Here is a 15,707-nt window from a genome sequence, read left to right as displayed (position 1 = left end):
CTGGGAATTCATCTTCTAACATCATTCAAAAGAAGAAAAATATATTTAGAAATGTTATAACTTTAGTCATTATATCATGTCCTATAGTTATTGAAAAATAAAAACACAGTGAATTTCCACAATAGGGGTAAATTACTAGATAGACTATTGTCCGTCTTTCAAAATTATAAAAATCCATTTATATGTAGCAACATATAAATTGCTTTTTAAGTAATAGTAAATAAAGCAGAATACAAAGTGATTTGTCAGTCTGATTCTAAAATTTAAACATACATAGATTGAAGAATAACATAAAAATGAATCTTATTTGGTTAAAAAGTAAAATCAAGCCAGGCAGTAGTGGCTCATGCTATTATTCATAAGCTGAGTACCTCATGTCACATGATTCAGCACTTGGGAGATAGGAGCAGGAAGATCATACTTCAAAGTTAGCTTTTGCTACATAGTGAGATCCTGTATATATATTTAAATTTTTTTGTTTTGTTTTTTTCTTTTTCGAGACAGGGTTTCTCTGTATAGCCCTGGCTGTCCTGGAACTCACTCTGTAGACCAGGCTGGCCTTGAACTCAGAAATCCGCCTGCATCTGCCTCCCAAGTGCTGGGATTAAAGGCGTGCGCTACCACTGCCCGGCATATTTAAATTTTAAATCATGAGATTTTAGTAACTGGTTTATTTTGAGATGGCTTTGTTATGTAGCTTTGTCTGTCCTTAGGCTTTCTCCCTGTGTGGCCTCTGCCCACTGAAGATTACAAGTATGTCGTTCCATATCCAGAAGGTTGAATGCGTATAATTTGTTAAATTAACATTTTATAGGACAGAGACATAGTGAAAATGCCATAAAACTTTATAAATATTATATGTATTTTACTTTGCTTCCTCTAAGAAGAAAGTGCAAGGAGGTATAATAAAATAAGGAAATTAACTTGATGACCCTTAGTTTGTTCTGTTGCAGTGTTTGGGGAGATAATAGCAGTGGTGGGAGTAGCTTCCACTGAAAGCATGTGATGTGGCATATAGCAGGGTTTCTTGAACTTTTTAAGTGATCCTTTTGTTTGTGATCCTTTTTGTTTGAGAATTTCTTTTATGTGAACGTGGATCTATATTGTATGAAATAGGTTTGGAGAGCAAACATTTGCTGGTAAGAATCATAAACTCATTTAAAATAATTTTACTATACATACAGTTTTTCCATTTATTTATGAGGAAATCAATTTTTTTATTAATAAGATGGATAGGCTTGTTCCAATTTACACATAGAATTATATCTTGGCTGAATAGTTGATACTTTAAGACAGAACATCTTTAACATGCTTTAGGGTTGACTGCTAGTTTGGTTTTATAATGGTTACTGCTAAGAACTCTTGCTTTACCTACTCAGTACAAAATGGCAGAAGGAAGTTTAAGGCATCTAGAAATTATTGGAGATTCTGTCCTAATCCTATGCCAAAACCCTTGCAATGATTTTTTTTTTAAGTTAAACTCAAGTCAAGTCATCAACTCAGCAAGTTTTAATCAAATATTCCAACATGATACAATTCAAAGGTAGACTCATTTGATATTTACATACTATGGAATGATGGTAGGAAAATATAGAAGTTTTATTTTCTGTGTTTAACTCAGTTTCTATTAGAGATAGAGTATACAGTTGGAACAGTGAAATTTATAACCTGTGCTATCTTACTCGGTTTCAGTCATGCTTGTGTAGTGTGGACTGATAGCAAATTCAGTGCAAAATTTCCATGTTAAGCATTCAGAACCAAGGGTGCAGGGAAGCTACCTGATGCAACACATGCGAGCACTGTCAGAAACACTAGATTTATTACATTTGATTTTTGAGTAAATTTTTGGTTGTTCCATGTTTAGGAACTTTACTACTCAAAATTTGTTATGACCCCATATTTAGTAATGTGATGCCCACATAGGAGTCTTGACCCACAGTTTAAGGAGAGGGGCAAATCTTGAATTTGAGAGCCAGGCTTAACTTTGCTAGACTAGATTAAGAGAATTGAAGTACATTTGTTTTTTCCTAACATTCTTTCAAGTCTCAATTTTTTCTTATTGCTTATAACTTAGAGTATTTCTGGCATTCGTTTAAGGGAATGAATTTTAATCTGTGTTTAAGAAGTTTTAATGAGCACTAAAAAAAAGTTCTTCAAAATTTTTAAGTTTGAACTGGTCTCATTTTGGTCTCATTTTTGTACCATATTGTAGATTTTGTTATTGGAAGCCTAAATATAATTCTTAAGTATATCAATTAATTTTGCTTTTATGATAAAAAATATATATACCATAAAATTACATTAAGGTTATAAAATTTTGTTGGGAGAACACATAGGTAACATTTTGTGGGGGAAAAAAACAGCTCAAAGTAATCTCTACAGGTATTGTTTCTATTGTTCTTTTTCTACCTCCTAGCTGTAGTGTCAAGCTGTTAGTATCTGGAAAAAGATATCACCACAGTCAGTGGCTGTCATACTGAAAAGACTTAGTGACAGGTGATGGTAGCACAGGCCTGTAATCCAAACACTGGAGAGGCAGAGGCAGGCAAAGTTTAAGGACGGCCTGGTCTAGAAAATGAGTCTAGGATAGCCAGAGCCACACAGAGAGACCCTGTCTGAAAAAAACAAACAAATAAAAGGTTAACCAAAAAAAAAAAAGATAGAAAAGTAAACCTTAAAAAAGCATGATAAATCAAAATAAGAGGAACAGTGAAAATTTTCCTCAGTGGATGATGAAAGAGATGGATCAGAGAAGCAGTTGAGCAGCATAACACTGTTTTTACACAAAGACAGCATAAGTGGAAAGCAGAACAAGTGTTAAGAATCAGAGAGAAGATAGCATGGGAGAACCTCAGCAGTCAAGTGAAATGAAAGATCTTAGTATTATTAGCCTTGTAAAATGATTGAATGAGTCTCACTGTGGTGGTGATGGTGGTGGGATAGATATTTTTTATCCAATCTCTATATTTCAACTCATCTTTTCTTTATAGAGTCCAGATAGGGATGCATCTCTGTGACAAATGGCATTGTGACTTCTGGGATTTAGATATTGAAGCTATTAGGCTAGATGAGGGATTGCATGATGCCAGGAATCAAATAACAAGATTGGAGAAATACAATAGCTTCCAAATTTCCTAGGGTGTAAGTATTTGAAGCTTAAAACCATTTTGTTTATCATTTTAAAACTCTGAATGGTTAAAAAGAAACATCAACCACTGACCTGAGGGCTTTTGGAACAAGTGCAGTCTATGTCTGCTCTGCTGTGTTACTCCATGGTGTTGGCCCTGACCCACCTGTGTGGGAACTTTGTCCAGTTTTTACCCCACACCTGTGGTACCAAGTTGGGTCATTGCTGCAGTAATCTGCCAAAAGGAAGAACTGGATGAGTGATCTGTAGTTTTTAAAGCTAAGTTTGATAGTAGTCACTTTCATTTCTTCTCTTCCACAGTATAAGTTGTCAATTCAATTTGTGTGTTTCTGACATTTTTTCTTTGATGGCAAATATTAGGGTTTTTTTTTTAATCATTGAAATGGGAACAAAAATAATTTTAACCATCTCTATTGAAATCTTCCATAGCTTAATTGACTGGAATAATCCTGCCATCATTAATAAAATGTACAAGGTATACCTTGGGGATATACCACTGAAAACAAAAGAGGTAAGTTGCTTTGATTTAGTCTCACATTAGCATAAAAAACATTGTATTGACATGAACTGTATTTTTCCCCTAGTTTAGTAAGCTGAATCCATGTCTTTTGAATTACTAGTTTTAAGCCATGTTTGTCTGTATGAATTAAACTCTTGAAAGGCGAGTTTAACAGAGCTGGTGTTTTCAATGTAGATGCATAAATAATGATAGTACATTATCTAGATGAGGGATCCACAAGCTTTCTGCAATTATTTTGGACATTTGAGACATTAAAGTCTCTGAGGCTATAACTACTCAATTTCTATAACATGAAAGAAACAATAGGCAATATATAATTGAATGGATATGGTTATATTTCAGTAAAAATGTAAATACTGATAACCTGAATGTCATATAATTTTCATGGGCTACAAAAATTATTTCTTTAATTTTTTTCCACTTAAAAATATAAAAACAGTTTTTAAAGTCTTAGTCCTTGTTGAAATAAATGATGGGCCATGTGTGATCTATGAGCTATAGTTTACTATTTCCTGGTTTAGAATCTAGAACAAAAGGTTGTTTTTGTAGCCTCAAAGTAAGATCATTGCTTAATAAGTTCTTCTCACTGTGCCAGTCTAAACATATAGTGTGATTTGTGTATTTGGTTGCTTTCTTTTAAGATCATAAGTAAGAGTTAATAGTTCTAGTTAGATTAAATTGATTTAGCAGAACAATGAATTGAGACCCCTAGATTGTAGCGTTGTGTGTATACAAACAAATGTGTTAGGAAGAGAGATTTGGCTAATGATTCAACTCCTCTCTGCCTCATATTCTTTGTGTAGAAAATGAAAGAATTGGATAGAGTACAGTCTGTTGACCTCTTTGGAGTCACAAAGAACTTTTTAGAGGATCTGTAAAGGCAAGAGATTATTTGTCAGTTTTTTTTTTAAGTTGATATTTACATTGATGTCATAGGAGTAATGGTGGGTATATATTGGGTATATATTGTGTGGGTTCATACCACACAGATCAAATCAAAGCCGTGCCATATACTTATGGAGGAAGAAGGAGAGGAAGAGAGAGGGAGAGGTATAACATGGGAGAGGTAGAGGAGGACACAAAGGGAAGAGGAGGGAGAGTGAGGGTCAGAAAGGGAGAGGGGAGAGTGGGGGTAGAATAATTGTGTTTTATCTTAATATCTTCATGAAGCATTAGAAATTATTTTACTTGAAGAATAGGTACATAAGCTATGTATAGTGTGACTCATATTTTGACAGATCTTTTCTCTCAAAACAAAATAAAGAACATATTGATGAAAACTGGAGTGACTCCCCCCCCCCCCGTCCTTTTTGGAATGTTAAAAGTTGAACTTAAAAGGAAATATTAGAATTGTAGGAAATTTGAACTCATTGACTTAGTAACTTAGCAATATATTTTCTGAAGGGTTGCAAGAAATATTTTTAAAAATATGTACTGAGAGTATTTTATATTGATATGTTTGTTTAACTCAGTAAGACAGTATTTTCCAGATAATCAGTGATATTACAAAAGCATTCGTACAACCTAAGGACCCCATCCAAACTGTAAGACCGACAGTGGGAATTTATTTAACAGCATCTGCAAGAGCTCACCAATTTGGCTTAACCTTCAGATTCAAATTAGGCTTTAAGAAACCATTATTAAGTTTTGGTTTAGAATCAAGGATCTACAGTTACTTTAAAAATGGACAAAAATCATCCCTATTTTCTCACCATGTGTTTGTTGTGCAAGTTAGGAATTATCCCATCAAGCAAAACAGCTATCACAGCAATTTAATACAGAGTATGTAAAAACCCAGCTCTTTTCTAGATGCTTCCAAAAAATATAAAATGATTCTGTTCTTCAGTGCATTTTTTAAAAGAAAAATACTAGTTACTAAAATATATTTATTAATGTTTCAGCTTTCTCACCTTTAATATTTAATGTAACAATTGCTAGTAGGTGATACTGATAAGAGCTTTCAGAATCTTCAGTAATTAAAGCAATTTTAAAAAAAATATTGTTTTATGTGTATGAGTATTTTGCCTGTATGTATTGTGTGTTTACCACGTGGACATATGTTTTCCACAGAGGCTAGGAGAAGTCACTGAATTCTCTGAAACTGAAGTTATGGCTGTTTGTAAGCCACCATTTGGGCCTTGGGAATCAAGCCCAGTTCCTCTGGCAAGAGTAACAAGTACTTTTAAACTACTAGGCCTTCTCTTCAGGACCTAGGAATCTAAAGTACCTTTAAAGAGTTAAAAGCCACAGATAATTTTAAAATGCTATTATAACCATACATATTTTCTCAGGGAGCAGTTCTAAAGCCAGAGCTGAAAAGAGACCCAGTCAGTACCAGAGTGAAGTTAAAGATTGTTCCTCACCTCCTGCGTTCTAGACAAGCTGCTGAAACGTTCCCAGCTAACATTCAGGTAATCTCTATTATCTTGTGGGGAAAAATAGTTTGCACAAATAGCTGTACTTACTGAAAAAGAAAATAGAATTGGTGGATACTCAGGAAGTAGGCTGATATACATAACCGCACTAACAATTTTATTTCTATCCTAATTGTAGCTGTATAAATTATTTTATAAAAACGTACTTTGAATATGATGCTAACTTCATCCAGACTAGTTTTCTGTGATTGCTCAGCACCATACATAAGAAACCAAACTTAGGCCAGAGGTTGGTGGTACATGCCTTTAATCCCAGCACTTGGGAGCCAGAGGCAGGCATATCTCTGTGAGTTTGAGGCCAGCCTGGTCTACAGATCGACCTCAGAGTCTCTATCACAATTTAAGAGTCCTCTTCAATGACTTTTTCAATAACTGGGTTTTTTTGGGGATGGGGGTGAGGTGAGGGTGAGAGGTCACAGAAGCCTCCTGTGTCTCATTCTCAACTGAATCTGAAGTCATTTATACCACTGCAAAAGAAGCTTCCTTGCCCTTTATAGTCAGATGCGACATGAATCTTAGACCTTCCACATGGTTTCTGACCAGGGTTGCCATCATGGGCCTTACTGGCAACACAGACAGGGACATCAACATGCCCTCTGGCTGCAGCATGGACCATGGACATCAACATGGCCTTCGGTGGCAGCATGGGCCATAGATAGATATCAACATGCAGTAGCACAGGCCACACATATCAGCATGGTTCAGTGGCAACACGCATGCCTCTTTTGGCCCCTAACAGCAGAACCACAGATATCAACATGGCCCCAGGTGGCAGCACAGTCCGTGGGCATCCACATGGACCTCAGGCATTGACAAGGCTTGGAATGGCAGCAAGGACCAGGGATACCACCAACTTTCTCTCAAGTGTAGCCCAGATCTTAGATACCAGCGTGGCCTCCAGAGGCAGCATAGACTTGGATGGTCTTTCAAGAAGTCCTAGTCCAGAAAATGAACTATTCTGCATCTCAGATATCCTGTTGTTGTTTAGAGCCAGGGTGATCATGCATGTTCCTGAGCAGAGCCTTGGCGAACTCCAGACTGCTGCACACCACTCTGCCTACCTTAGTAGTGACATGCTCTCCTGTCCATTGCAGCCTTCTTCCACACCTGTCACTGCTGTTGCATTTCTGGTTCTGCCTCTCTCCCCGAGAACACTCTGTTCTTTCCCATCTCTCCTGTGCATATTTGTTTAAGTGACATTGCAAACTGTAGTGTATCACACAATGTATATATTTTTTCTAAACAGTTTTACATGTAAATACTCAGTGCATTGGTCTGGTTTAACATTTCTGGTTTCTAAAACACAGTAAATACCAGATTGTCAGAGAAACTTGTCTTGGATATCCTTTTGTACCCCAGAGTCAGGGTGTTCTTACTGCTATTCAGGGAGTCTGGGGACAGGATCTGAGCAAGCTCCAGGCTACTGCACAGCCACCCCCCTGCCTTTGGTGTCAGCTGCCCCCACAGCTCACCAGACATGACCTTGTGCTTTCAGCCTGTGGGTAGCACTGTGGTCTGCACTTTCCTTCCATCATGGCAAGAGGTAGTGGTGGGCCCTTTTCAATAATGCCTTTTTCCTTGTTAGATTCTCCATGATCTTTTCTTCCAATTTCATGATTTTTTTTAAAAGCATCTTGCCATGGGTCCTGCCTTTTTTCAGTTATTCTGGAGATATTGTGGGCTCTGCTGACTTCTTTGTGCATCAGGGCAGCACTCTGTCTTGGGCTTGGGTTTGGACCGTTGCAGATCCTTCATGGTGGCTGCAGGGTTGACAGTGAGGGCAAGAGAACCAACCCCCTTCCTCCAGCTGTGCCCAGTGGTGGCATGTCTCATCTGTTCGCTGAGCCTCAACTGGTTCCTGCAGATCATCAGTTTGGCCTACTGTGTGATACTGGGAACCAGGAGTGCAGGAGCCTCACAACAGTCTTGTCCGTTCCTCCATGTCTTCTCATATTAAGCCTCAGATTTTTTTTTTTTTAGGTATTTTAAAGTTTTTATGTTTATTTATTTTGTGGGTGGGTAGAGAGGGCACTGATGCATGGTGAGTGCATATGTAAATAAGAGAAAAACTTACTATTAAAGTTTCCTATCAGTAGACTATGATACAGGAACAAATGATTGATCTTACAAGTTTGCAAAAAACTTGTACTTTCCACTAGGGAACAAGGAAGAACCCACAGAGTTAGCTATTACTCTGCTGCTCCATACCACATAGAGTTTACCAGGAGACAAGATCATTTAGGGGAGTTAGTTTTCTTAACTACATGTCGTCATTCAGAACAAGCATCACAGAAGAGGTCAACATTAAGACATTTTACAAGTGTGTGGTTGGACTTCATTTACTGTGTAAATGGTGTTAAAATATAAAAAAGTAGATCTCTGAGTCCTGTGAAACACGCATCAAATACCAATATTAAATATTAGTATCAAAGATACCAAGTAGGTCTAGTAGTTCACACCTGTAATTTCAGCATGTCTGAGTCTGAAGCAAGATTGCCATGAGCTCAAGAGTAGCCAGAATTTACAGTGTAAGACCCTGTCCATTTAAAAAAAAAATACCCCCTAGGTTTTCCTTTATATATATATACATTCATATGTATATAAAATACCTATTAAAAGATTATTCTTGCCGGGCAGTGGTGGCGCACGCCTTTAGTCCCAGCACTTGGGAGGCAGAGGCAGGCGGATTTCTGAGTTCGAGGCCAACCTGGTCTACAGAGTGAGTTCCAGGATAGCCGGGGCTCCACAGAGAAACTCTGTCTCAAAAAACCTTAAAAAAAAAAAAAGATTATTCTTACACCTAAAATCATGTTTATACTGTTCTTAAAACTACTTATCTGTACTTAATGATAACTTTGGGTTTATCAGCAGTGAGTATCTGGTTCTATAATTGCTATTATGCTACTTCTGCAAGAGATATTTTTAAGTGTTGTATTAGATAAGATAGTCATAACTTTACTGAATTTATTATAGAAGTTTTTCACATTAAGATGTCAAGGTGTCACTGTATAAAGGTGCTTGTCATGCCTTACAATCTTGGCTCAGTCCTTGGAACCCACATTGTGGAAGAAGAGATCTGATTCTTTCAAGTTGCCCTCTGATTTTCCACACACATGCCATGGAATGCCCCTGCCACCAATAAATAAGTATCAAAAAATAAAAAAATGAAATGATAAAAATATAATCCAGTGTTAGACTATTTTTGGACCTGATGTTTTAAAAATCATTAATCATAACATGGTGAGATGATAAAAGGATTAATTGGAATGCTGATGTTTTATGAAAAGAAAAAAGTTTATGATCCACATATGCTATGCAATTGTTAGATGTTTTTTTTCCTGTTCAAAATGGAGGTAGAATATCATATGCCTATTCAAGGTGTATCAGGGAAGAGGAAACCCATCTGCATAGCAGCTTGAAGGACTATGTGACTGATGGGGCAGTATAAACTGTTTAGTAGAGTGGTGATCCTGTTATTAGAAATGGGAATATAAGGAAAAAACAATCATACGGAAGATAGGCAGTGAGTTTTGAGAACACTCAAAGCTGGACTTATTTTCAAAACACAAAATTATTATAAAATATCATTTAAACCCTATGAGATAGATGAATATTTGATCCAAAACTTCTGGCAGTTGCTTATGTATATTGTATACCATCTTCTGAATCAGAATCATCAGAACACTACCTAGGAAATGGTGCTTGGAGACTGGTATATAAGATGGTCTGTGGGAATTTCTCCTGTCTATGGAAACTAGACAGATGTGAAATTATTGTAATGTTAAGGTGTCTATTCTAGATATGGGAAATCAAGGCCTTTGTCACCTAGAAGGATGAAATGGACACGTAAACACCAAGCCATAGACTGGAGAGGTGCTGCAATAAAAGCCAGTGCCCATCAGATAGTGAAAGCACAAGGAAAAGTGTGTTCAGTGGAAAGAGAGGTGGGATCTGGAACACTTTAGTTACAGTGGCATGGGAGAGGGGAGTCTGTGCTGGGTATGGGTAGAAGCAGCAGCATGAGAGAGACCTTGCCATGAAAACTGTATTTAAGGAGCTTTTCTTCACATGCAAGATGTGGGAAAAAGGATGGCAAGAGGTGGGTCCAGAAGGGAAACACTTAACTATTCACCATTTATTGAGAACATAATAAGAGTACCAGCTTCTGTACTCTAAACCTCACCCATTAATTTAGTCTTTGGAATATTGCTATGAGGGAGGTATTATTAAAAATTTGTTAGAAAGAACAAACAAAAGAAAGACAGGGCAAATAACATGGCTTATTAGGTAAAGGAGCTTGCTATCACACCCAAGAAACCCAAGTTTGATCCTTAGAACCCCACATAATAGAATGAGAACTGACTCCAAGGTCTTGTCCTTTGACCTAGTTGTGTGCTTTTCTGTCTATTAGCACAGGGGAGTTTTACCTCTCGGCCATGGCTTGATTTTCTTTTGGTGGTAGTAAATGAAGGTATATTGTAGAATATTGTTGGATATATAAATAATATTTTAGCTTTTAAAATTGGTCAGCTAGTATGTTCAATATAGAAATTACATTAGTTTTGAGGAGCCCATGCTCTGCATTACCATTGTAGTGCAGAGGCTTGTTATTGAATCTTGACTGCTATTTGAAAATGCCAGATTGTTATTTGTTAATTGGTATCTTTGACTTTGTTCATTTTACATAGGTGGTATATGATGGACTTTTTGGTACAAATACAAACTCAAAGTTAAGAACACTGTCCCTGCAATTTGTACATCACATTTGTATAACGTAAGTTTTATTTTATTTTTAAAGCTATTTAAGTCTTCAGATATTAGAGTAATCAAGTTTTAGGTATTTTTCTTCTATTTTTCCCAAAATGCAATTTTTGTCTATGTTAGAGGGATTCTATTCTTTTAGATATATTTTTATCGTTTTAAAATGATGTGTATACGGATATGTCTGTGTGGGCATGTGTATGTGTGTGACGGATCCTGCAGAGTCCAGAAGAAATTGTTGAATCTCCTGGAGCTGGAGGTAGCTTGTGAATAGCTTGTAAATTGCCCAGTGTAGGTGCTGAGCATAACACTTGGGTTCTGTGGAAGCCAGCACTATAAGCTTTTACTGTTGAGTCATTTATCTAGTCTCTAGAAAGATTCACTTCTTAAATATTGTGTAGCTTCATTTATTGCTAATATTTTAAATGATCTTCTGAAAGGATATCTTGATGTTTTTTGTTTTTGTTTCAAGTTGCCCAGAAATCAAGATTAAACCACTAGGTCCTATGCTTTTGAATGGTCTCACTAAGCTAATAAATGAATATGAAGAGGTAAGTGACTTGTTTTAAATTTTAGCATTTCATAAAGTATTTAATGTAATAAATCTTCCAGGCCCATCCATTGATACAGTTAATGTTTGGCATTGACCTTTGTTTCTTAACACTTTTATTTGAAGTGACAATTTTATATACTGTTACATTTTTTTGCCTTTTAAAGAATAGTTGTTAAAACCGATAACATCCTTAGGATGTTATCACCATAAGTCATTTATGGAAGTGAATATATTTTATGATACATGCATGTCCTATGTAAAATTGAAATTAAATTAATTTTATGTTTTATTTCTATATGGAACTATTTAGAGTTGACTTATAGTAGGAAATAGTGTTAATTCTTAAGGGACTCAGATTTTACTAATTTACAATTTTATCAAAATATACATACATTCAGTAAACTTTTGATTCTGTAAACTAAGTGGTAGGATTTCTTGGATTGTATATTTTCAGTATCGATTTTCTTTGCTATATTTTTTCTCTGTATCTTATATATCTTGAGAATATGCTAAATAGATAAAGTATTAAGTCTAGCTAACATTGAATCTTTGTAATACAGGGAGATAAATATCTAAAGCTAGAGTTGAGTTTGCATCCTAGGTCTATTTTTGATGAGCTACTCAAGTTATTTGGACTCTTGTTTGTCAGAAAAAAAAAGGATAAATTACCTTATTATATTATTCTGAAAATGAAATGAGTTAGAAAAGTTGTTTTGCATAGGCAGGACACATTAGTTAGATATTACAGATGAAAATTGTTGACTTGTTTACACAATTTTGTATCTAGCTTTTTTCTTCCATTGAGTAATACTTGCCTGTTTTTTAAAGCGTAGTAAATTTTTTATGTTGTTTTTGAACTTTGGCTGTTCTGGAACTTGCTTGTAGACCTGGCTGGCCTTCAACTCGGAGATCTGCCTGCCTCTGCCACCGAAATGCTGAGATTAAAGGTGTGCCACACTCCTACTTGGCCATTGTTTTCCTTTAGAGTCTAATACATTTTAATATTTTATGGCATAGATTATGAGATAATCAGGTACTTTGTAATGACTGGTAGAAATAAAAATGCTTTGAGACTTTTGGAGAGAAACTATATTGCAAAATAAGTTTTAGGTGGATTCAACCATGTGGTTTATGATAGGTATATATGTAGGGGAACCCAAAATTATAAATTGACTCAAAACGTGTGTGTGTGTGTGTGTGTGTTTTTCCCCTCTTTCTCTCCCTCCCTCTGTTCTCGTTTTCTTTCTTCCGTCTTCTTGTAACTCAGTTGCACAGTTTAGGTGGCAATCATGTTAGCAAGTTGGACATGCCTGTCTCAGTCCAGATAAAACATAGAACCTAATCTTACTTCCAAGTATCATTTACAAACCTTCCCAACAGATGTGTCAGTAAGTGGGTGTTCAGATATTGAACGCTGAATTCTAGCTTAAAAGAACAAAATTTATCTTACAGGACTTTTACTGTGTTCTGAGTAATGCTGAGTCTCAGTTATTGTGACACTGTAAAGCTCTATCTATATCTTAGGTGGAGGCAACTAATTTCCATAATAACTCTGATCTCATTAATTTGTTATGATATAAGAAGTGAAAAGAAGCCATTTATTTTATTATAGGTGTTTAGAAAATTGTACTTGTGCTTATTACAGTTTTGTTGTAGGAGGGAAGATAATAGTTTGTTAGCAAGAGCAGGGATAAATTTCCCAATAAGTCATGTGTATTGGAAATTAATTTGGCTGTTGGCAGGATACATGGTATTGAAAATACCTTGAAACTAGTGCCAGATAAGAGAAATCATTCATGTGTGATCATTGTTTTGGGAGTGAGTTGAGGATGCAAGATTTTGTTTATATTCTCTTCTGCTCTGGGCTTGGATTTTTTTTATTGTTTTGATGGCAGTATTATGTAGGAGACAGTGATTAAGAAGTAAAATAACACATGTCATTGTGGCAAAAGGGTTTGCTGTTTATTGCTTTTTTGTGTGTGTGATTTTTTTTTGTTCCTTTTTTAAATTTCAAGGACCCTAAACTACTGTCAATGGCATATTCAGCTGTTGGAAAGCTTTCCAGGCGAGTAATTTTTTTTTTCTTTTTTGCTTTTTTCTGTGAGAGATAATCTGTTGGAAAGTGAGAAAAATGTATCTGGTATTAATGGATGGAGAATAATTTGCTATGATTCCAACAGAAGATGTATTTTCTGACAATAAGCTAACGTCTTCTTTTTAGAAAAGATATGAGTCATTTAAGTTTACATTTGAAAATACAATCTTAAATTTAGTCTTGAAATTAGATTTTAAACTTAATTGTGTCAAAATAGGTTACCACTATGGTTGCATAATAGATTACAATATAGGCATTCGATTAACTTTAAGTGTTCTTGTTACTTCTTATTACTAAATCTTATGTTAGTTGGTATTACTTATATTATGAACATGAATAAGCCTGTTTTCAAAGATATATCTATTTCCCTCTGCTCAATATGATTTCTTCATTTCAATTCCTTCTGGTATCATCTTCACTTCATACGGGAGGAGGAAAAAGAGATGAAATGTTTTCAGTGGTCCCATATGTTGCTTTGGCTCCACACACAGGCTATCTAGTGCTCTTCTTTGATGTAAAGGGAAAGAAGCTTTAGGGTTCAGAAGAAAGTCACCCAAGATCAATTTACAGCACAGGATTGTCACAAACTGTCCTAATGTCTGTTAGCAAAAAGTAGCAAAACTTCTTACTGGTACATACAGCTTTTCATTTAATTTGTAATTTATTATCTCTTCACATTAAACTCAGGAATTTTATCTGAATATATGGAATATTATAGAAGGAATACCTAGAAAACATATGTTAGTGAAGGATTATATAATTGAAAAGTTAAATAATCACTTTAAAAAATATTTGGCTCCTGGAGAAAGTAAGCTAATGATATTGACATTGTATTCAGTGTTGTGAAAGTGTGAGTGAGGAATGTTTCTATATGGTTTCTTTTCTCTCCTTTTCATTCCATGGAAATTTATGATAATGTTATTCTTATATTCTCTTACAGTCGAATGCCCCATTTATTCACTAAGGATATAGCTCTTGTGCAGCAGCTTTTTGAAGCCCTATGTAAGGTAGGGAAACATTAAGTATACACTTCTTCATGGATACTTTGCTGAAAGACAGCAGGAAGGGAAACACCATTTTTACTGTCTTTACAGGAAGAACCTGAGACTCGACTTGCTATTCAGGAAGCATTATCTATGATGGTTGGAGCTTATAGTACCTTAGAAGGAGCACAGAGAACTTTAATGGAGGCACTTGTAGCTTCATATTTAATAAAGGTAGGCCCAGCTTTATGAATGACAATGGCCAATTGTGTATATATTTTACATTATCTTTTTTGTTAAGTATAAGTTGTACATATATAAAGGGTATCATTTTAAGTAAGTATGTACAATTATATCCTATTCCAATCAGGATAAATGAAAAAAATCCCTTTTCTGGTTTTCTTTTTAAATATGCAATGTACTTTAGCATCTGTAGTTATTCTTTTATATAGTGGGATACCAGAACTTACTTATTTGTTACCTGTAGACCTTTTCCTGATCTTTCCCTGTGAACTGACTTATTCTCAATTTTTATGAGATTGACTTTCTTAGACAACTGTCTTAGAAAGACTCAACAGGGGTCTAAGAGATAGGGAGTGAGGTAGTGTGGCATTTGTTTTTCTGTGCCTATTTAACCTGTTTTCTAGTCCATTTGTGTTGTTGCATATGATAGTACTACTTTTTAATTATTTTATAATTCTGAGGATTGAACCCAGGGTCTTACTCAAGTACAAGTACAAATGCAAATTCAGTTACTCAAATGCAAATACACTTCTACCGAGCTTATTGCCATATTGTAGAGTGTTTAGAAGGAAATTTGAATTGTTTTTTTTTCTATAAAATTTTGATTATTCAAAGTTTGCATAGTGGTTTATATGTGCCTCTGTGTGGGAAAACTAACCTTAATGCTGTTTCCCAAGCTGTAAGGTTTTTGTCATAACTGATAGCTGAACACTGCTATGAGAGATTTGTGACATCACTGTTAGACAAATGCAGAAAGACAAATCACATTTGTCAAAATGAGTCTGTAAGAAGAAACCTAGTACTATCCATCAGACATGCCCTTCCTTCACTTTCCTATTTGCTTTTCAAGGAAATATTTGTAGGCGTTTTGGAATATATACAGTGTGTGTGTGTGTGTGTGTGTGTGTGTGTGTGTGTGTGTGTGTGTAGTATATAGTATATATATTTATTACAGGTTATATGTATTCA

General features: G+C 35.5%; 1 protein-coding gene across 3 annotated transcripts in view; it reads left to right on the top strand.

Annotated features, from left to right (window-relative positions):
- The window catches only part of Ecpas (Ecm29 proteasome adaptor and scaffold), a 119,410-nt gene that overhangs the window by 50,005 nt on the left and 53,698 nt on the right, over nt 1-15,707 (top strand). For all 3 annotated transcript variants that reach the window (XM_028779863.1, XM_028779861.1, XM_028779862.1), the window contains 7 exons: nt 3,578-3,659; nt 5,960-6,079; nt 10,792-10,877; nt 11,337-11,415; nt 13,433-13,482; nt 14,453-14,519; nt 14,607-14,729. In XM_028779863.1, the coding sequence (XP_028635696.1) occupies nt 3,578-3,659; nt 5,960-6,079; nt 10,792-10,877; nt 11,337-11,415; nt 13,433-13,482; nt 14,453-14,519; nt 14,607-14,729 (607 nt within the window). The remainder of the gene's footprint in view (nt 1-3,577; nt 3,660-5,959; nt 6,080-10,791; nt 10,878-11,336; nt 11,416-13,432; nt 13,483-14,452; nt 14,520-14,606; nt 14,730-15,707) is intronic.

The sequence above is a fragment of the Grammomys surdaster genome, unplaced genomic scaffold (assembly GCF_004785775.1).
Source record: "Grammomys surdaster isolate TR1022 unplaced genomic scaffold, NIH_TR_1.0 363, whole genome shotgun sequence".
In the NCBI taxonomy this organism is placed as follows: Eukaryota; Metazoa; Chordata; class Mammalia; order Rodentia; family Muridae; genus Grammomys; species Grammomys surdaster.
The sequence above is the reverse complement of the archived record's forward strand: the minus strand, read 5'-3'. Positions and strand labels throughout refer to the sequence as shown.